Raw genomic sequence first — 22,641 nt, forward strand, 5'->3', positions numbered from 1 at the left:
ACTGCATATTTTCATTTTCAAAAAGCACTCAAGACTAAAACCACCTGTGAGCAAGACTAGCCTCTCGGGCTGATTTAGTAGGGCCTAGTGCAGGGTATCCTGTCAAAAGGCACACTTATTTTCACAAGGCAAATGAATCAGTTTTTATGTGGCAGGGCTACAGCTCGTCGGGATGCACTCATTAAAACTTTGTGAAAGAAATAGCAAGTGAGAGGTGCAATATTTCATCATTCAAACCCAGAGAATAGACAATGGCGTCCTATGGAAAAGTGAGTCATGTGCTCTGTGGTACATTCTGTTATAATAAGCATGAGTGTTTCTGTGCTGAGCCTGTTAGCATCCAGCTATAAACTCAATTAAGAGGACGAGTTCCTCGGCCTGCTGCTGGGTTAGTGTCTGCACTGCCATTTGGTCACTCTTGAATAACAGCACCAGTCATGTCAAACTGCCATTCCAAAAGGAAGTAACAGCACTTTCCACATTTCTTTCAAATCCATCCCAAATTTCTGTTAATGACATTAAAGCCATAACCCTAATACTTTCCATGCTTTCTGAATGACTCAGCTTTTTAAGAAACTGATGAGGAATAAGTCACCACCAAAGTTCCTTAATTTCCTGGTTTGAGACTTCTAAGAGTCTGCTTGAAAAAAAATACCAAAACAAGATGCCACAAATTCACCTTCTCATAAAATCCTTCTGCATATTTTATATATCAATATTAATTTATGTGCTACTAGTTTGAGTTGGTTTTACAAGCTACGTGCCAGAAGACAGAATGGGTTGTTAGTCTAGCTTTGTGATTGCAGAAGGTAAATTATAAGATCAAATATACTTATTGCTACCATTGTCAGAAGATGATGGCCGAGGGAATGACATTAAATGGGATGATGGTTGGCTGCATCTAAACTAGTAGTGAAGTAAGAGATCATCTAAATTAGTAGTGAAATGAGTGCTGGAGACAAAGGGACTTCTGGGTAGGAAGTTTCTATGCAGCATAAATAGCATTTTGGAAACCTGATTCTTGCCCAGTTGTAAGAACGGGCAAGGTCTCCACATTTAAAAATGCTTGCTGCATTTCTCATGACTGTAGAGGGGGTGGGAGGGATTGCCTCTGACTTCAGCGGGAAGAGTTGGAAATTAGCCATGGGTTAGAGACTTGAGGAGTTATAGTTTGAAGTGTTTCATCTATTTCCATAGAATCACTTGCTTATTACAATGTTTTGTCTAGTGCAGTGCTCCAGGAAGTAAGGTTACTGTCTTGTGACATCTGAAAGGAAGGACTGAGGACAGTAAGTATCTGCTATCTGGCTCTGACAAGTAGGCATTCCCAGCTTCTGGGGTGCATTATGGTATCTTTAAGACTGCTCATTTTGCTGACTTTTTTCCTTCCACCTTCTATCCATGACAATGGGGCAGTGGGCATGCAGTTACAGCCTCTCTGTAGTGCAAGATGGAGCATGCACTGGAAACCTGTGGAGTAGAAGTATGCGACTGCAGGTTAAATGGCTACTTCGATCCTCAAACTGAACCTACCTTGAGGCACTCAAGTAGGAAATAAGGAGTCTTTTGTATTTTTACTGTAGCAAATATCTAGTGATAGGTTTTGGGGTGCTTTGTTCCCAGTAATCTTTTTTTTAAATAATTTTCTCTTCAGTGTATCCAATTACTGAAGTCAGTTCCTCCTTTCAAGTCCTGTATTGGAGGTATTTTTTATCAGTCAAAGTAAACCTTTTGTTGTCTCTCCTCAGTGCCTCTTCATGCTGTTCCTTGCTGAAGTGGAGAAATGCTTCAGAGCTATGTCAGATGCTTTCAGCTTGCAACCACGTGAACAAGCCAATCTCAGGCCAGTCCAGCTCCAGGTTCACAGAAAGCTGTCTCGCATCACAGTGTGAAGCAGCAGCTGAAGGACTCTCCTCACCTACTGCAACACCTTGGCTTACCTCTGTGAGTCACAAGAGGGCATCTCTTAACCATAAAGGGGAAGTTTAATGAACCTGAGGGGGTTTAATCTTTAGATGTTTACAGCTATTAACAAAAAACAAAATACACAGTCTAGCATGATCAGCTGCATGCTAGGAAAAAAATTACATAGCACTGAGGTGGTGGTGTGTACTTCAGCAAGGCCAGGATCTCACTGTCTTCTCTGGCAGGAATGAACGGTTAGCACTGTGTCTTGTTAGGTAAAATACAAGAAGTTTATCTCATAATAGAGGCTGTTGAACCCAGAGCAACCTCAAGTCTTGTAAGATGCCCTGCACGCACATGCCTGTGTTGTGGGTGGAAACACCATGTGTAAGAGAAGGAGAATGACTTGATTTCTGCTCTTGATCCCTTACTTTTCCCTACCAGTAGCTGTCTTTTTCCTGTTGTGGAAACTGTCCCTCTGGACATGGGGTTGATTTTTTCAGTTTTCTTCATCTCTTCCTGGAGAAAAGGATTATTTTATGTGTGTGGGTGCCTAGACCAAAGCAAGGGATGTTGGGAGCTGCAGCTCCCAGTCTTTGCTCTGTTGGCTCTTGGTGAGGTATGGATGCTTAAAGCTGTTTGGTATGTGCTGCTGCAAGAAATACATGTGCCAGCATGACATGACGTCTGTGGGTGCAGGAACATCTCTTCTGGGAACTTTAATGTTAGGTTTGCTGATGATACTGCTCCAGTGAAGAAGCTTTTAGTCATTTCCCACCTCAGATTTGTTTATCTGCAGAATGGGAATAGGGTACTTCCTAGAGAACCCAGAGCTAAATTTTCAGTTATTCATAGCTTTTGCATACCCTTGAGGAGGATATAAGCTACATATATCTGAAGCTTCATGCCACCATTTCTGTAGTTTTAACATTAGTTGAGATCCTTTTCCAAAGACATTGCAGTGTTCTCCTGGCCACGTTTTGTGGCAAGCATGTGCTCAGCCTTTGGCGTGCAGAATCTCAGCACCAAAACCCTTGATCCCTTTCTGTGTGCAGACACAGGTTATTTGATCCGTGAAGTCTGTCTTGTGGGGGTGCTGGAGCTAAGAAGGTGCCTATCCTGTGTGCTGTGCTTTTGAGGCACAGAAAGCAGCATCTAACCTGACCTGGGATCCAGAGTCTATCAGAGCACAGCCTTAATAAGCACAAGCAATGGTCTCCTCTCAGCATTGGCACTGTCCTTACCCAAGCCACATCCACACTCTGCACACAGGGCTATTCACCACTGGGGCTGTAGGCACACTCAGTGCCTCCTAAATAGACTGGAAGGGTAGCTGGGTCATCCCGTGCCTCTTGCTAACAGCCTCTGATGCTTTACCATCGCCTCCCAGGAGGCTCTGACATTTGAGCTTACACTGGCTGCCCCAGCACAGAGAGGTCAAACAAATTGAATTGCTCTTCATATTAGCTGTCCATTTGAGATCTTGTGTGTTTGAGCTGGAAAAATGCACGGCACGTTCCAGCCACCTCCTCTGGCCTGGGAAGCAGTGATGCCACTGGCAATATGTGTGCTTGCTGAGCATTACTTAGCTGGAAAGTTAGCACTGAAGCATGTCCTCTATTGAGAACAGTCTCAGCTTCACTGGGCCTCTCTCTTACAGATGTTAATTCCTTACTATTATCTTTACAAGTTCCAACAGCATAGTAAGCTGCAGTAAAGAGGGGGGATATGTTCAATTTAAGCAATGAGATTACAATGTTCTGAATAAAGCCACTTTTATTAATAATTACCTCTCTGCCATGACTTTAAATTCAAACAGCTGGCCAGCCCCTGTTCTTTATTAATTTCCTTGGATCCTTTGGCACCAAGCCCTCAGTCTCTGTGATGTAATGGTATAAAAAGTTGGCTCCTGTCTGAGCTTCCACCCACAAGTTCTAAATTTGGAGCATGGCAAATTTCTGACGATTCCAGAGAGAGGCCATGCTCAAGACGTGCTCATGCCTTCAGTCCCATCCTATTGCACCAAACAACAAGATTGTGTGCTTTTTATAACTGGGATCATAAATATGACTCAGATGCACATGTTGTCTATGTAAGCACTTGGGGTTGGCTATCACTTTATGGCACTGGGAAGAAGCCAAGCCAAATAAAAATTGTTTTGAGTAAATATTACATTTCTAGAGCATGAATAACTTTTCTCTGCAGCCAACGTGTCACTAATGGGAATAATGAAGAAGATGGAGTGGGGGGAAAGCAGTAACTAAATCATCCCACTAAACACAGTCTGCAGCAAGACCTGTTGTTTCGGCTCATCTGGGGTGTAATATCCCAGATAACTCGTAACACGTCTCAGAAAGGCCACAAGTGATGGAAATAAAAATAGCTATACAGTTCAGCACCATCCTGCTGTGCAGCTCTCCCTTGGGTGGGTGCTCCTCTAGTGGTATGTGAAACAGGCAACCAAAGAACCAACTGTCTTGTCTTCCCCACTACCAAATGTGCAAAGGCTCAAGCATGTGGATTGCTCCCTGGAGATCAGTGTTGCTACTCACATGCTCAGCACTAAGCGTGTGCACATGTCTGTGCAGGATCCAGGCCAAAAGGAAGGATGAGTTTTTCATCCCACAACTCTAGGACCCTGGGGGATGTCTGCATTGCAGAACAGGGGGAAACAGAAAATAAACTCGCATGCAGCACCGCAAGGCAAAGCAGCTTATCAGCAGCTCTCCAGGGCAGCAATGTGCTGTCCCACCACCAGCACACCCCACTGCAGGGCTGGTTTGTCTTGACTGCTGGTTCTGCTCCAGCTCTTCCAGCAAGTTGCTCTGTCTCAAACTGCCCCCATTCCCAGAAAACCTGTAATTACTCCTGCCCTTGAGCAGCACTTAGTGAGCACTTCTTATTACGTGCTTCATCTACCTGAAATGCAAAGGGATAAAAGCAGTGCTGGTTTTTAAGAAGTTACTGGGAAGCATTCCCTGGAAAAAGGAATCTTTGAGTCTCCTAGAAGTAGTAGCCAGATAGAAATGGCAAGTGAGAGTCTAGCTTTGAATGTCAGTAGTAGCTTTCCTACTTTCCTAATGGTCAGGTAGTCCTGAGCATTGTACATTCCTGTGTTGCACCTGTGAACTTCTGCATATCAGTAACTGCTTTCCTGAACTTTGCTGCCTTTTCCTTTTCTATAGATGCTTTTGGCATAGCAGGAAGAAAACCTGGCTTTAAAAGAGGAGTTCAGACAGGAAGCAACAATGTTCCAGGAATACTTCTGAGTCAAACAGGAGAGCGCATGGAGAGCGTATTTCAGCCGTAAAGCATTTGGGTATGCAGTTGGAGCAGGTGAGTGGGAAGGCGTCAAGAGCACTTAACATTCTCATGTACCAGCTGTCCCTATCAGAAGCATTTGAAGAGCCTTTCTGTGCAGTGGGCTGGATTAGAGCTTGCAGATAAAAGGTTTTAAGTGCTGTGATCCCTGTGGTAATGACAGCCAATGTCACATCAGCAGACCTGCACCTCCAGGGACTTGTGCTGAGAAATCAGTGCTGATTTGCCCAGCTAAGTCAGCTCTGTGTATCAAGGATCTGGGCACTAAGTCTTTTTTCCATGCCTTGCAATGCCAGTGCTCATTTTCTGCCAGGAAAGTGACCCAAGCAGTGTACAAGGGACTGGCTCCCTCCTCTTTGTAATGTATTTTACAATGCAGAGAAACTTTCATTGCAAGAAAGTGTTTCTTACAAATCAGAGCTTCAGAATTGTTAAAACAGTTGAAAATCCTAATTGTCTTTTAGACAAGAAAAGTACAGTGAAGAAAACATTTTGGATTGCAGAATTAAAAAAACTGATGAGCTGAGGACTGGTTTCCAAGACCAGAAACTTGTACTTACAAGTTTAACACAAATACTAGAGCCTTCAACAAGTGATTTGCGCTCACCTGCAAAACTTGTTGCTCTGAGTTGCAGAGCTTAGGCTCTGTAAACTCTCAAGAGATGCAATGTCCAGGTCAATCGTGTAGATTTACCTTAGGATGTTTATTTGCATGCACAAGGGAGGGGAAAATCTACCTGAGATTGATTCAGCAACCTAATTTACAGATGATGAAAGAAGGCTTGGCTGGAGTGTAGCGTGACTTTATGACTACTGCCTTCGTTTTCCTGACACTTCGGGGGTAGTGGTAGCTATGTGGTGCTTTAGCTTTACTTAATTAGACAGCTAAAGGCTGCTTGGGTTTGGGGTTAACCAGAAGGTTTTCTGATGACCAAAGATTGTGTGTAAAGGTGGAAGAGCTGGATGTGCCCCTTTGAGGGGCTGACAGGGGATGGTGCCAGGGGCTCTAGGCATGCAGGGGTAGCCCTAGTATACATGGCCCTTTCTAAGTCCTCATGTAGAAATCTCTGGTTTACACCTTGTGACATATCTTTAATTTGTTATGGTATCACATTAAGACCTGGCTTTTTAGGGACAGATGGGTATTTTGCAGATGGTGATTAGATTGTGTCTTTTGATATATTTTTTTTTTAAATACATAAGTATCATTCAGGTTTCATCAATGGGCAGCTGAGGCACAAGGAGGTCAAGGGACCTGACGAAGGTGATAGCAACTTAAATTATATGGAATTTTGTAGCTCTGAAATACAATCTTTCTAAAACAGGAAACCCTCTCAGGAGTAGTAGATATTCGTTAAAACAACAGTTCAAACCTGTCGATCTTCATCTATCAGGAAGAGGAGGAATTTAGAAAATGTGAGAGTTAGCTTAGTCTCTCTTAAACTAAGCCACCAGGTTCAGTTCCTATGGAGAAACAAATACCCTGCAGGCATCATGGTGTCTGAGTTATTTTTGGAAGCTAAAAACTCCCCCTTTTGGTGTCTGAGCTGAGGAAAAAAATGTGTCTTTTGTGGGCCAGCAAAAGGTTTCTGGAGGAAAAAGCCTTCAGTCCCACTTCTCAAGGGTTTGACATGAGTAGCTGATGCAATGTAATTGAATTTAGTCTCCCTTACATTTCAAAACGGGATTAAAGTTCGTAAGTCGTTGAGGGAAGATGTTACCCAACAGAGAAACTGATTAGTGTCGGGCCTTTGCAGCTGTGGGTGCAGACCCCGGTTTCTGTCAGCTGAAGCAGTCGGGGTAATCAGCGTGCCCAGAGCCCAGGCGGGGGCGGTGAGGTGCGTTGCTGCTCGGAGCCTCCGCAGTTAGATGGGAGCCCACCAAGCTGCGATGGCTGGGAATGCTGATAGCCTTGACCTTCTTAATCAGCTTGGTCCTCCGCCTCCTTGCTCTTCTTTGGTGAGACGAGTGATCCTGGCCCTAGAAGAGGTCTCGCCGTGGTGGTGCGTGTGCTTTCCTTCACAAGAGGCGCGGGGTTTTCCTATTGCAGTAGCAGTGCATTGCTGCACGTACGCAATGAGGCGGCGCCGGGCGCCCTACCAGCTCAGCCCTGAGCACCCGTGTGCCTCACCGCAGACGTGTGCGAGGCTGCCGCTCCGAACGGGCTAGGCAGACGTGACTAAGGACGTGCCGCTGCCGCCAGTCGCTGCTGGGGCCGAGTGGCGGTGTCCGGCTGCCACCTGCCGTCGGGGCCCGGCCGGCGCGGGCCCGCCTCACCCCGGCCCGCGGCAGGGCGGGCGAGTGGCCGCCCCTGGGCCACGTCCAAGTCGTGAGCAAACCCTGCCTGTACTGCCCCGGCCCCCCGCAGCGGTATCTCCCGCGTTCCTGCGGCGGGGCTGGTATTTGGTATTGTTCTCTCCGTCTCTGGGGGAGCAGCTGCCGCGGCCCGGCCGGCCTGCTGGGGCCAGAGCCGGCGGAGGAGGCCTGTGCTGTGGCCCCAGCGCTAGCCGGGGGCCTTGGAAAAAGCGCGTCAGACAGCTCGCTCGGCTCCGGCATGCAGGGAGCCGGGCCAGGCGGGAGAGTCGACATCAAAAAGAGCAGAACGGAAAGCTGGAAGCACAGCGAGTGGCAGTGCCACGGCTGGGGGCAATGGTTTGGTGCACACTGCCCTGGGTTGTGGGTTTGGCTTTTCCATCTGTAATGGTGACAGCAAAGTGAGCGTGCAGGAGCACAGGCAGGCAAGTTGATTTTGCAAGGGGTACTACATATGGCTACGCTGCAAGTCCGAGCTTTGGGATTCTTTTTTTGTGGACAGCTATCTCCTCAGGATCCCTTGGGGCATCATGCAGCTCTTACAGGCTAAAGTAAAACAGCAAATGCAGAAGATGCCACCTGCATCCCCACAGAAAGCAGCCCCATGCTGAGTGCTTAGGCTCCGTTGCAGCACCTGTCAGCTTCGTGAGGGGATCTGTGTGTGAGCAGGCTGCACTCCACCCCATCATTTCCCACCTTCTCTGGGAAGAAGCAGTCCAGTGCTAGCAATCTTCCAGGCAGGGAGAAAGCTTCACTGAGAAATGGGGTGTGCTTCTCCATCACGGGCAGCCAATGGTCAACTTCACAGCATGAAAGAGCAAAATGATCCAATGTATCTGTGACATAGGAAACACTTGTGAAAACACAACTTCAGGCTGTGAGTGGGACTTTCTAAAGGCATCTAAACAGAGTCTGGTCTAAGTAGACTTTGAAGTGTTGGGGTTTTTCTCATTTTTAGTCAGAACTGAAGGACCAAGAGCCCAGAGGGCCTGGGCCTCCCCAGCACTGTGCTGAGGATAAGCATACAAGTCTCTTTGGAGTGGGAAGAGAAATCACTGTGTGTAGGCATTGAAACAGCTAATAAATGCCAGCATCGAGGAAGCCCAGACTGCTTTTGAAACTCTCATGACAATGCTTGAGTTTTTAATCTCATCTAAGATACAAATGTGTTCACATGAGACTTGGTCTGTAAAATTAGGTGAAAGGACATGGGTGCCTTGTGCAACTGTAGGTGAGAAAAGCCAGCACAGAGCTGCACAAATCATGCTCTAACATACTCACAAACACCTTGTTAGGGCCTCTGTGGTGAAACCTGCATTGCCTGAGCAAATGACTCTGAGTGCTCAGACAGAGGTGACAACAGGTGAGCCTTTGCACAAAGATGTAGGCTCAGATTCTGTAAAAGCTGTATGCTGAAGCCATTATAAGTAGCTCTATTAATTAGCAATTAATAACAGCATGTAAAATTAGTGCTAAAGCGAGTTTCTTTCATAGGCAAAGAGCAAGTGATATGAGCAATCAGCACACTGACTGATGTAGAAGGGGTTATTTTGGGAGCTTCTCTTTAGTAAGGCATTTAAAATAATTGCCACTGGGGAAATGTGAGTGCAGTTGTGCTGGGCTTTATGATTATTCTTTTTTATCAAGATTCTGCCCAGTCTGTCATAGGCTTTCCATGGGTCAACTGCTCTTATCCTTTTACAACATTACCTCTGTCAATCAGGCTAAAATAAAAAAAGAAGGGGGAATTAGGGGTTCTTGTCAGGCAGGTTTTCTGGTGTTGTGCTTGTAGGTGTTAAAAACCTACTCAGTAAATCTCCCTCTCAAAGCTTTTCAGGATGTTTTTATCTTTTGTTTTGCATCACACTATCCCAGTATTAATTTTGGAGGTGAGAAGCAGCTACCTTTTTCCAAATCTTTTTTCCATCTTTGTTAACCACTGGCCTTTCCATTTTTTGAAGGATGTGTACTTTTGACTTACCCATAAAGTCAGTTTGTAAAACGGTGCATTTCTCCACCATTTCTCCCTGGCATTTCCAAGTTGTTAGAGGTTCATGGTGAGACTGTGTACGAAAGTCACAATTCAGCTAGTGTCATAAACTTTGTGTTTTATTTCAGAGCTCAGGGCCACACTAGCAGTAATAGGAGACCTCAAGACATGGTGTCTGTGTGGCTGCTCACCCTGCTCCAGCTGTTTCAGACCACAGGCTGATCTCTTCGGTTTTTTTTATTATGATTCCCCACCCTGCCTCACCTCTTGCCCTGCCTTGCCACTGAAAGGGTGAGTCTGGGTCTTGCTCTCAAAAGTGGAACATTGTACATCTTTCTTTCAGCCTCATTCCTGCAGCCTTGGGACTTTTTTATCCTGCAAGTCAATGAGTACTGCTCAAGAGGAGGAGGGAGGACTGACGACACCAAGCTGGGGGCAAGAGTTGATCTGCTGGAGGGTAGAGAGGCTCTGCAGAGGGACCTCGACAAGCTGGACAGATGGGCAGAATCCAACGGCATGAGATTTAACACATCCAAGTGCTGGGTTCTGCACATTGGCCACAACAACCCCATGCAGTGCTACAGGCTGGGGTCAGAGTGGCTGGAGAGCAGCCAGGCAGAGAGGGACCTGGGGGTGCTGGTTGATGGTAGGCTGAACATGAGCCTGCAGTGTGCCCAGGCAGCCAAGAGGGCCAATGGCATCCTGGCCTGCATCAGGAACAGTGTGGCCAGCAGGAGCAGGGAGGTCATTCTGCCCCTGTACACTGCGCTGGTTAGGCCACACCTCGAGTACTGTGTCCAGTTCTGGGCCACTCAGTTTAGGAAGGATGTTGACTTGCTGGAACGAGTCCAGAGAAGAGCAACAAAGTTGGTGAGGGGTTTGGAACACAAGCCCTATGAGGAGAGGCTGAGGGAGCTGGGGTTGCTCAGCCTGGAGAAGAGGAGACTCAGGGGTGACCTTATCACTCTCTACAACTACCTGAAGGGAGGTTGTAGACAGGCGGATGATGGTCTCTTCTCCCAGGCAGCCAGTACCAGAACAAGAGGACACAGTCTCAGGCTGCGCCAGGGGAGGTTCAGGTTGGATGTTAGGAAGAAGTTCTATACAGAAAGAGTGATTGCGCTATGGAATGGGCTGCCCGGGGAGGTGGTGGAGTCGCCGTCATTGAAGGTGTTCAGAAGGACACTTGATGGGGTGCTTGGTGCCATGGGTTAGTTGTTTGGGTGGGTTGGATTGGTTGATGGGTTGGACACGATGATCTTGAAGGTCTCTTCCAACCTGGTTTGGTTTATTCTAATAAAGGTTTATTCTAATAAAGGATGGGAGTGCAGGACAAGGTATGTACACAAGGCACCTCGGGAAACACTATTTACAGGTGGGCAACCTCCCTTACATGTGTCGTCTTGCTCTGCTTTGCCCCTGTTAAGCAAGCCATGTAGCAGCACAAGCTTTGTGCTGCAGCTGGGGCCTTGCTAGATGTATCCCACTGTACATGTCCTTCCATGGTGAAGTGTTTGGGTTTGTTTTGTTTTTTTTTTTATATGCCTGAGTCCTTACAAGTCTTGAGTGTAAATTTATCCAAGGCCAGTGGTAACACTCATGTTGTGAAATCCTTTTTCATAGGCTCATGGGCCATCTTTGGGATCAGATACACTGAGCTGAGACAACAGAAGAATGCAGCTGGCTCATGAACTCAACAGCAACAACATGCCGCAACAACTGGGAGGTAACTGTAATGCAGAGGGAAGCCTGCATTATTCCAGCCTTCGTAAACCACTGGAAGCGGCTGCTGCAGTTGTAGAAGGGGAATGAAGCTGAGCAGTGGTTTTTGTTGTCTTGGGCAGGACCACAGGGTGAGTTAATCCTGTTAACCCCCCGAGTTGGGGCAGCCGGGTGCTTAGGGGCTGAGCCGCCACCAGATGGCAGCTGGAGCCCAGGGACGAGACTGGCCCCAAGGCATCGCTTTTATTCTTGCCTGACGCCCCAGCCACAGAGTCCAAGGCCTAGGTGGGTGCAGCCAGGCGGGAGCGGCCAGGGTTTCCACCATGCCTCAAAAAGGTATAGAACCCCCCAAAGAGAGCCACCAGTAGCAAATAACGAGCACATCACAGGCAGAGCTGGGAGTTCCCCAGCTGATGAGCAGGGAAATAAAATCCTTAGTGTCATGGCAGACACTAGACACCACAGCTTTATAGTACATTAGACTTCCTCTTTGCTGTGCCCAGCAAATAATGACCCTCCCTCCTAAGTGGCAGCTAAATGACCTTCTGGCTATCCCTTTTCCTGACCACACACCAGTTTGCTCAAAAATTGTTAACTGTTGCACATATCTGAGATTTACCAAAAAAAAAATCAAAAGTTGTTTTCAGTTCACTTTTACTGAACTGGATGGTGCAGTCACTGTGCCAGAAGGCCTGCATGACTGAACAGTTGCTTTGCTAGGGGCTTTGCCCAGGGATACCAATACTGTCCTAGAATGATGTTGCTTTCCCCTATAGGCTTTGCTTTTGTGGCTGTTCATGCAGGAGTGTTAAAACAGAAGTAATGAGTTGCTGGAAACCAGCCTGTTAGGATCAGGAATGCATGAACAAGGATGTAAGTCTGTCTCATAAATTAGTTCAGTAAAATGGTTACAGGACACACAAAAAAGCTATGTGTTAGGAGAAAGCAGGCATGATACTCTGCAATTGATTTGCCAGACTTTCCACCAGCAGCAGGTCAACCTGAACTTGTCAGACAAAACAAGCAGAACAACCCTCCCAGTATATCCTACTGCGCATCCAAGAAGCGGAGATGCAACTTTTCCAGCAGCCTCTGCGTAAGTAACTGAGTTTGGCATGTATGTAAGGCATAGTACTATGGCAAGGCTTCTTGGTGCAGAACAGAAATGTCCATGGCTTCACATTTCAGTGAGGATCTCCTCACCCTTCACAGTCCTGTTGGTTTCTTGGAGTAAGAGGTATACCAGAACCAAAACTGCCCCAGAGGTGCAGTTTTCTATGCTGCGCTCTTTCATGGCTATAGCGACTCTGGCTGACAGCTCTCCCCTCTCCTTGACTGCTGTTTTAATGGACTTAGTCTAAATTGCTATTTTTTCTCAAAATGCTATTGGTTAATTTTTAAGGCAACCTTCTCTCACTGGGCAACACCTCACACAAAGCTTTCTTAGCTTGTCAGAGCACACAGGCACAAGAGCACAAAAATGGGACTTGTTTCATTTCCTCTTCTAATAGTGACTAAGAAATAACTAACTCAAGACAGACAGATGCAGATGCCAACATAATGAAGGGCTATTTTGCCTTCAGAGGCAGGTGTACGTGTGTGCCAAAATACCCTCATGTTGCAGATGTTTTCCCCTCATTAGCTCTTAAGAGCAGGTCTACCCTTGTTCTAGGCCAGCAACCTAAGCCTTGCTGTGCAGGTGGCAGCTGTTTTATTAATTAATTTCCCAACTGTTTCAGGAACTGGCCAGAATGCAGCTCAACATACTGTTAGGGAGCAATGCTGTTGGTAATAGCTGAGCATTGCCACACTGTCTCAAGGTGTACCGAATAGCAGCTGGAAGGGAAGCAGTGTTAAGGCATTTGGCTTCACAGTGTGTGACTATTGCCTTTATCATTGCTTTAAACCAGATTCCACTCCTCAGGCCCTTAAGAGTGTATTTCTTCCACCACAGTAATACTTCAGTACTTACAAGAGCTACTGGATTCTGAACTCAGTAACTCAAAAGAAAGCCCTGTGAAAAGAGCTGTAAAATATTTTGTATTACTTTATTAAATAGCCAGTCCTAAAGAACAGTACAAAACATGGAAACATGCATCATTTGGTGTTCTTAAAAAAAACATTTGTCCAAAATAAAGACTGTTAGAAAAATTAAACAAGTTTAGCCCCAATACACCTTCTGCTCTCCAAATGAAAGATATTTGGTAGCTATAAATACCGCAGCCTTTCCTTTCGTGAGGATTCCCCATGCATACATTAGTATTTCTGTTACAGACTTTTTCACATTTCTTCTGTAAACATGATCAATTTTAAAAATGCCTTGTTAGCAAGCCTAAGCAGCTTTTGCTTTCCTGTACAGTAAATCCAAAAAGGAAGGTCCTGGATGCTCCTGCCATTCTAATCAGTATTCCGTTTACTGAAACATTAAAGGTTTCAGTTAGTATAACAAGGTAACCAGAGAATAAATGTCTGAGGGGACTCAGTATCTGAGTGAGTCTTTGTTAATAGGCAAAAAAAAGCTATTGACTTCCACATCTGAAGATCATGTCTACACAACTTCTGCTCTTAGATCCAAGGATCAGTGCTGTACACAAATGCACTGGTCATCCATCTGAAAAACTCACTTCCTAGCTAGCTACTAAAAATAATTTAACATTTAGCTGAACTTAAAAGCAGGTGCTGAGAGATGGGTGTCTGTGTTCAGTGTGCATGCAAAGGTCAAAGCTGACTAATAAGCCACTCCACCAGGCACCTGCTCTTCAGCAGGGGGGACTTAGTTCTGTCCTGTACTGGTTTACTGCTGCCTTCTCTGGTGTGGGAGATCTGCAAAGGAAATAGCACACACCTGTGCCTTTTGCCTTTGTCCATGGAGAGAATTTTGAAGCAAAGCAGGAGGGTCTTTGGGAAGCCTTTTTATGGGAAATGCTGGAAATAGTTTACTGACAATTTTCTTCTAAAGCCTTGTTGCTACACATTGATAGTTTTTGTCTACAATTAAAATGTCAATTTTAGTTTTCCTCTGGCTTTCCTTCTTCCTTTTGTTAATCTGGCTCAAATTAAGGTGAGTGCTGCATCTAAACCAGTGGAATACTGTAGCCAAGTTTCTTGCACAAACAGCCTTGCTGCAGCTGGTATTGGGCCTGTTTGTGCCATCATCCTCCATTCAGCTGCTCTAGAAACCTGCACATGATAACTGTGCATCTTTGAAACTACAGAGAACTCTTGGAGCAGGGGGGTGGTGTTCACTTCTCAAGTATGAAACAGCACAGGAACACTCTTGCATGACTCCTTTTTCCAAACACTTTTCAACAGCTTTTGCACATGCCTATTTCCAGTTCTTTTGTTTGGATTTCCACATACAGGACCCAACATCAGCCCAGCCAGTAGGGACCCAGCGATGTCAGTCTGCCCTCGCTAAGGAAGAACATATCCGAGTGCTAAGCACTGTGCAAAGAACAACAGATGGAAAAAAAATAACAGAAAAAGGGAGACTCAGTGGAAGAAAAGGTAATGCTCTGTCTCAGTGTTGGACAGAACCTCCAGGACTGCTTTCCTCCTGGGTTTAAATTACACTAACTGCACAAATGACAGAATTGTTTCCCTTTTTGGAATGAGGGTGACACTGCTTGATTGGTTAGCTGTGGTGAGACTGTGACAGGCTAGTACAGAAACAGCTCTCTCCCTACATACATTTAAATAAAAATATTCAGTTGAAAAGTTTTGTATAAAAGAACAGAATTTCTAGAAATGTGAGGGACAATAATTATTCTCAGACACCATACATTATAATTATTGAGCTCTGAGCAGGCACTCCTATGTGACAAACAGTATTTGCTTTGTGGAAAGGCCCAACCTGCTGAGCAAACTAATCTTTAGAAGCAAGAAGCTGCTCTGTGCAAAGCAGAGTGAATGAAGGTGGGCTTCTCAGGAGCGATCCATCAGCTACTGCTGTTACTCAGAAGCGGCCTTTTTCCCCCCTTTCCAGCTCTTTTGTCTTTGCTCAAGTTCAGCTTCAGTGAAGGAGGCCGGGCCCCAGTTTGTGATTAAGTGAGGATTCTTGGAGCCTGGAAGACAAAGCACAGTACTTGAGACAGGCATTTCTGACAGAGACATCACTCACTCGTTGGTGGGACAGGCCATGTCACAACTTGGTAAGTGCCATGTCTTCTTTAACTGGGAACCTTTTTGAAGGTGACCCAAGGACCTGCCTAACCCAGGAGAGAATAATGCCTGGGACACATAGAGTGAAGGTGCTTATGAGAGAGAAGCTGTCAGCTGCTGCAATCTTTTACATCCTCATCTCTTGACTTCCTTCTCAACCCAACTAGCTGTATCTTAATAAACCCCTCCTCTTCTTGCCCTAGAGATGTCCTTAAAGGAAAAGGATCTCTCCAACACTGCATTACAAAGCCACTTTCTTCTGGGTTGGCATGCTATTAATTAAGCTAAAAAAAATTGACCTTTTCCTTAAAATCAAGTAATTCAGCTATATTTACTTCATATTTTAGGCAATTAACATTTATGCAAACTGCACTGAACACCCAAAGCATGCAATGGTAGGGTGATCCTTGCTTTGTTTCAAATAAATGATTGTTACAATAGAGCAAACAGAGGTAAAAACTTGAAAGTTACCATCAGCAGTTCTCACAAACGAGGCATTTACAGGCTGCTGGGAAAGCAGTATGCTACAGGAAAAGGCAGAGATGATGTATTGATCATCTCAGTAAATGAGGCAGAATGAATACTTGGTTTTTTTGTAACCCCTTTATTGATAACTTACCTGGCTCTATTAGTCGAATTAATCCCTCATGATGAGCTACTTTATCTTTCCAACTCTTGGTGTTATTAGCTGCCATTTCCAACTTCTTCTTAACCTCCTAAAAGAAGGTACAGCCCATTTAAAAACAAGAACAACTCAACTGTGTTTTAAGATTTGAAAGGGTGTTTTTTCTTTTTATATAAAGATAGAACCACACTAATTCAGGCAGCGCTCCCATCTACTGCAGACAGGAGAACCTAATTTTTAACCATCCTAAGAATCTAGTCATTACTAGCTGTATAAAAAGTAAGCTGTCAAAACTGAATCCAGAAAGAACCAGGTTTTGCAAGATTCTGTAGTTGCATAAGCCCACAGGGCCAGTCTTCATAAAGACTGACAGAAACTACATAAACTGTAGCTTCAAAACAAAAAGATGCATGTTCTGTTCCAACCTAAGACCAGCTAATGGGCATCTCTCACTATCAGAAATCACAAAATATAAGCTAGGAAAAGGGCCACTGCTATTATACCCACAGAAGAAACAGGGGTGCATAAGGCTAAACCAGTTTACTTATTTCTAGAATAACAAGTCACCCAGGGCAGTGAGCTACTGCAGCATTTGTTCGTAGTGGGGAATTTGTTTAGTTGGTTTTGTTGGGGGGGTTTTATGGCTACTGTACTCAGCAGTTCCTTTGGAGTAATAAATTATGTTTCATATACAAAAACCCCAAGATGCCATGTAAAACAAAAACAAGTGCTAGCCATAAGCAATCCAGTCATAGTGTGAGATGCAATTCCAACACAGTTAGTTGTAAAATGTTTACAACTGTCGCACCTGGGCCCTTCCTTGCAGTCACCACAGCATTTGTGTTCTGTGCCAGTTGAGACAGCTCACTAGCTCATCCTTCACAGAGCTAACCTCAAGGGCACAGCAACAGCATAAACACACTTCCTAGTTAAACAAGAATCCAGTCCTGTTTTTTTTCCCTCACCTAAATACACAGGATCAACTCCTCCCTATCCCTAAAAAGCATGCAGCACCTCAGACTTTACCTGTTGGATTACAATTCTTATTTCTTCCATGAATTACAACTACTGGCCTTCATTGGAACCACTCAGCAGAGCCAAGAGCAGGACACAAGGTGCTGCTATATGTTGACAATTTGAGACGATTCCTAGCTATCCTTGACATCAGTTTAGTGCTCAAACACCTTGTTGAGGAGCAAAGTCAGTAGCGCACTGACTTTTCATCTCTAGAAAACAATTTTGTCCAATGACATAATCAAACCACTGCAGGGAAACTAATCCAAAAGCACAAGGTGTTTGGTTATGACCACAATGAGATTGCATAAGAAGTTAGTCTGCAATAGAAGACAAATTTATACAGAGTAGTTTCCAGGTATGACCGAGCTGGTTTGCATGCTACATTGGGACAAAAGAATAAAGGAGGTGGTATGTCTGAAACATGTCCTCTCCCTCAAATCTACAGAGTTAGGCCAAAAAAAACCCAGCACAGCTGTCCTACCTGTTACTATATTTCTTGTGCCATACTAATCCTTAAAGAAAAATTACACTGATGAACTTCAAATTCAGTTGAACTGCTCAATACCTGGTTAAGTATGAGAGACTGATGAACAGAGCAACTGACCTCATATTGCTCAAGGGCCTCCTTCCTTTCCAGTTCAAGTTGTTCTAGTTGCTGCATAGCAACTTGAAGAGCCTGTTCCTTTATCATTCTCTGGTTTTCTAGCTCTTGCTTCTCTGCTTCTGTCATCTGAATGGTCTGTTGCTGCTCCAAGTGCCATTTTTCCAATTCAGCTCTCTTTGCTGACTCCTCTTCCAGTAATCTGCAGTGGGGATCACAATGTTAGCTGCACTGTAAAGCTGTATTCATTATGTGTGGTGTGAGGAAGCCAAGGGAGTTATTTTCTTTCCCCTCCTTTTTTTTTTTTTAATACTTGGGAAGCAGGGGAATAATTATTGCTTGCTGGCTTTTCTTCAGTGTAAAGATGAAAATCATGCCAGCAGTGCAAGCAGTCTGACTGCTACAAAGGGCTATTCAGAAACTTTACTCAATAATGCAAATAGACGGAAAACCACAGAGGCAATAAGCATGCATAAGCTATCTCTGTTGCCTTGGGATAACTGAGCATGTGAAGAAGCAAACCACACTGAACAAAGCCCATGTGAGTAAGAAGAAACTTAACCTCTTATCAATTGCAATTAAACCTGTGATAAAATACAACAGAAAGTTATGTTTACATTTGCTGCTTTACAAAATACGCAGCTGAAAGTTCTGTGGAGAGTGACCTCAGGTTTTGAAATGTTGACTTGTCTAACACCTGATGAAAACTCTTCTGACTGCTGAAGACTCCCCCTGCTAAAAATCACAAATGCCAGCTATACTGAGAGGAGACCTTCTTACTCCCTACAGGTACCTGAATTTCAGAAGTTGTAGCAAGGTGGGGGTTGGTCTCATCTCCCTAGTAACAAGCAATAGGACCAGTAGAAATGCCTGCAAGTTGCACCAGGGGAGGTTTAGGTTGGGTATTAGAAATTTCTTCACTTTTCAAAAGGTTCTCTCTGGACCAGGATCTTCAGGGACGTGGTTGAATCCTATCCCTGGAGATGTTGACAAGATGCAGAGATGTGGTGCTAAGGGATATGGTTTAGTACCAGACTTGGTACAGTCAGATAACAACTGGACTCAAGGACCTTGAAGGTCTTTTACAACCAAAACAGTTCCATGATTCTACCTTTCATAGCTTAAAGGAAGAAAAAAAATAATCTATCCTGTGTTTGGACTTGAAGCCAGTCTACGTCTAGCAGCATGTCCAAGATGCAAACAATCTTTAATATTACGGCAAAGTTATTTCTTATTTTAAGGGGGAGTGGGGAGTTGAAATACATCGCTACTAGGTCAAAGGCATACCTGGCCTGAAGTTTCCTTACAGTCTCTTCATCTTGGCGTGCCTGCTTCTCATCCTCCAAAGCTTCCTGTAGCTGTTTGTACATTTCTTCCAGTTCACGTACTCTCTGTAAATACTGTTCCAGTTCAGATGATTTCTGTGCAACCTGTTCTTCCATTTTTTGTCTTACCTATCAACATAAATTGAGGACATCTATAAGCTACCATTCAACTCGCATTCCCAAATTTTAGAGGAATTGCCAGGTTTCTCCCAGATAGTTTTCAGCAACAAACCTTTTCCTGCTGCCTATAGAGCAAAAGTGATAAAAAAGCGGAGTCTGAATTTGTAGATGTGTAACTAAGAGCATTAAAATAATAATTACTTACATTGCCCTACTTTGTGCAGCACAGGATTTTACAGGGGTTCATACCTAACTTCAATCTGTTTGATCTTGTCACTTAATTTACAGATAGATGCTAAACTGCAGGAAAACTTGTAGTGTGACCAGACACAAAGGTCAGGCTGGGTTTGTTACACTTTTTCCACTCCTTTTCTCAGGCACAAGTCCTTTAACAATGTATTCCACATACTTGTATCTGGATGTTGCCATGGGATGGATAAGGGAGCAGAAATTGGCTAAGGTGGTTGTCTTTGCTAGAAGAGGAACTATACAAAACCCAATGGTAAAAGACAGAGGAAGGTGGGCAGATGCTGCATACTCACAGTCACTCAGTCTCTCATCCTTATTGCCCCCTCTTTCCACCGACCAGAGTAGAAAACCAGGGGCACAGCAGCAGCAGAGCCATTTTCCCACCCAGCCCCTCACTGTACTGTGGACAGCAGCAGTCAGCTGGCTTTGAACTGAGTTGGGATAAAGCACCAAAACCTCAGCGTTCAGCAATACAGAGCGTGTACTTCACAGAAGGTAAGCACAGCTCCTGAGCTCAGCAAGAAAGATTGGCTGTCAAGTGTGCTGGGATGGCATGTCCTGCTCCATTGATCTGCAGTCTGCTTTCCCTCAGCTAACTGAAATCCCACTGACCCAGAAAGTGATGGTATTCAGGAATTCACACTCGGCCCAGAAAGCAGCACTGTGTGCAATTATGTTCCCAGGCGTTCCATCACATCAGCCTCACTATTTCCATTTCTCCAGTTAACAGAAAAGCCTGCTAGGCCTGGCAAAGCCCTTGAAGACTGAAAATCAGTTCTTTTGGAATTCTTAATGTGGATTATAGTAGCAATGATGTAAAGCTACAATTTTGTTTTTTGTGTTTGTGTAAATGTAAAACACAGCTTTTCAAAAAGCAATAGTATTAGGAATAAAATGCATTTGGATTATGCCTGTTCATTTTTGCATGTTCACAGAGTACATACTGGCCTCAGGTTCTCCATCTTGGAAGACTGCAAGGAGAATTTCAATCTGCATTTCTTCTTTTAACAGTGGAAAATTTTCCCAGTTTTTAACACAAATTGCAGTTGAGCTGTTCCAGTATTTGAATTCACTAGAAAAATATTGTATGCTATGTCTCTAGCAAATGCAACACTCCTGCAACATCTGCAGAACCCTTTCTGTGACCACCTGAGGTAAATCACTGCTGCTGACCTAGCTGCTTCTTATGTCTGACTGCAGCAAAACCCCATATGAACTACTCACCATTTTTTCTCTCTCCAGCTCCAAACTAAAGCGGTCTTGTAATTCCACCTGAGTCTGTAGTCTTTTCTTCTCTTCCTCAGCGGCACGAGCAGCTGCTGCTTCCAGTTGCTGGAAAAGAAAGGTGCAAGATAGGGGTAAGAAAAGAAGGGAGAAATAATTTGTCAAAACTAAGATACTTGGAGGGAATGAAGTTTCATTCACAAATGTCTGGCTTTTTACAAAAAAACGGAAGAAACCTAAAGCATTAACAAGCGCCAGCTTCTTGATGTCTCAGCCTGTTCTCAATCTCTACATAAAATTTCCAGTCTCATTTGCAAGACAATTTTACCCTTACCAATGAGAAGTCAATTATCAGACTTCCTCTGACTTTGCTCTAAGTCCTGCTTTGCTCAACCAGTAGAGAAGGAAAGACAGTGACTTCAATCTAATACAGAAAGCTATTCTGGAAAACCACATGGCAGGCAGGACTGCACAGGAGTTCCAGCAGTGAAAACATGCCAGCATGCATAGAGTTCATACAGAAACATAAATTGAGAAGCACTAAATTGCCATGGGAAAGCAGAAGTGCCACAGGCTTCAACTATAATAATTGTGCTATTGTGAATCACATCCCTTCAACATCCCCTAAATTGCCATGTAAGGTAAATAAAATTCTAGTTAGTAATCATCCCTTGGTATTCTGGGGAAAATCAGTCTAGTCAGAACTAAAGCCTGGCAAACAGCTGCTGCTACCTTCACATGTTTTTGCAACTAAACTTGGTTTGCATCGTGATTCCACATATAAATAGCAGTTGCAGTTTTCCCTTTCATCAGGATTTCAATAGTATGTATTTTCAGAATGCACATGTGGTTGGAAACATACAAGTACCAGATAAAACTTTACCAATATTGAAAACAAAATTTTTCACAACATTTCCCTAGGAAACTTATCTGATTCTTCAGAGGAAACAGAAAGCAAGCACCCATCATTTGCAACACTGTGCTAGAGAAAGTCTTTCCACAGGCCTGCAGTCAGAACAAGACATCTATTTCTTACGTATTTTTGGAAGGGTACCCCATTTGAAACTATCACACATCCTAGGTGAACTAATGAGATGCTTAAACAATTAAAACTGCCAAGCCAGAACTTTGATTCCTTTAAGTGCTTGCTCTTATTTCAGACTCTAGTCTGAAATAGATGGGAAGAAGGGAAGGAGAAGGCTTCTAGGTTGTTTTAGGGCTGTAGAAGATGGTACAGAATTGCTGTCCTTTGAAAAGCTTAAATGATGCCAGTCTTTTAGAAGTAGCATTCCTCCTCTGCCAGAATATACAAAAGCATGTAATTGTAGTCAAATCCAAGATGCCTATTTAAGTGACATTTTCTTTTGATTTCCTTCCCTGCTTTTGAAATTAAACAACCATTGCCAATAGTGAGATGAGAGGGAAAACAGGCAGAGTCACAGGCAAGGGTGGGTGGCAAGCTTTTGCTAGAGTGTTCAACAAGATAATAGAGTTTGTCCACTCTTTATCAGCAACTTCCTGCTTAAATCACTTCAGAGAACATCATTTCCTGGCAGGTAGGCAACATCTTGGCAGTTTAGGAAGAAGTCCCAAAAGTTTGGAGCAGGGAGGGAGGGGAAATCACAGGAATACACCATTCCAGCAGAGGTTAGTTAGCAGTCTCCGAACTCCATGCAAGACCTCAAACCGACAGAGTCTTGTGCATGCTCTCTTGCTAAGAAAAACTTACCTTTCAAGTCTATTCAGTGTGTGCATCTCAAAATGGAAAAAAAATCTATTTTAGACAAAGGCTTTTATTATTCTGAAATATTCTACTACAGGAGCTATCAAAGTAGAAACAATTCTGAGAGTGCACTTTGGCAGCTGCTGTGTAAGTGATGGCTCACTGCCACTCAGAGCAAATCGAACTCTACACTGTCCAGAACAATTCAGTTTTCTGAATCCTGTACAAAGCCTTTTCCCTGATGAACGTTTTTCTAACTAATCAAAAAACTTTTAAGTTCCTCCAACACAGTCAAAGTTCCTCCCGCTTAGTCAAAGTGCAGTAGTTCATGTCAGTGACTAAACT

At 44.2% G+C, this 22,641-nt stretch overlaps 1 protein-coding gene and 1 long non-coding RNA gene across 4 annotated transcripts in view; one reads left to right on the forward strand and one right to left on the reverse strand.

The window, feature by feature from the left end:
- The first annotated feature begins 1,237 nt into the window (after window positions 1–1,237).
- On the forward strand, window positions 1,238–20,580 carry LOC137445880 (uncharacterized). Of its 3 annotated transcripts, none has more exons than XR_010988521.1 (9): window positions 1,238–1,289; window positions 1,749–1,944; window positions 5,091–5,241; window positions 9,658–9,820; window positions 11,153–11,382; window positions 12,229–12,347; window positions 14,614–14,758; window positions 15,237–15,402; window positions 19,690–20,580. It is a non-coding gene; the product is annotated as an uncharacterized lncRNA (long non-coding RNA). The 3 variants fall into 3 exon arrangements; XR_010988523.1 differs by having other exon boundaries at window positions 12,241–12,347; XR_010988522.1 differs by having other exon boundaries at window positions 12,244–12,347.
- Window positions 13,286–22,641, reverse strand: part of SWAP70 (switching B cell complex subunit SWAP70) — a 39,142-nt gene continuing 29,786 nt past the window's right edge. Inside the window, exons 8-12 of the mRNA XM_068148016.1 lie at window positions 20,574–20,681; window positions 18,943–19,109; window positions 17,659–17,857; window positions 16,032–16,128; window positions 13,286–15,315 (exon numbers count right to left, since the gene is read on the reverse strand). Coding sequence (XP_068004117.1) covers window positions 15,203–15,315; window positions 16,032–16,128; window positions 17,659–17,857; window positions 18,943–19,109; window positions 20,574–20,681 — 684 coding nt within the window. The 3' untranslated portion in view covers window positions 13,286–15,202. The remainder of the gene's footprint in view (window positions 15,316–16,031; window positions 16,129–17,658; window positions 17,858–18,942; window positions 19,110–20,573; window positions 20,682–22,641) is intronic.

The sequence above is a fragment of the Melanerpes formicivorus genome, unplaced genomic scaffold (assembly GCF_026170545.1).
Source record: "Melanerpes formicivorus ecotype bairdi unplaced genomic scaffold, bMelFor1.0.p_v2 SCAF_16, whole genome shotgun sequence".
In the NCBI taxonomy this organism is placed as follows: Eukaryota; Metazoa; Chordata; class Aves; order Piciformes; family Picidae; genus Melanerpes; species Melanerpes formicivorus.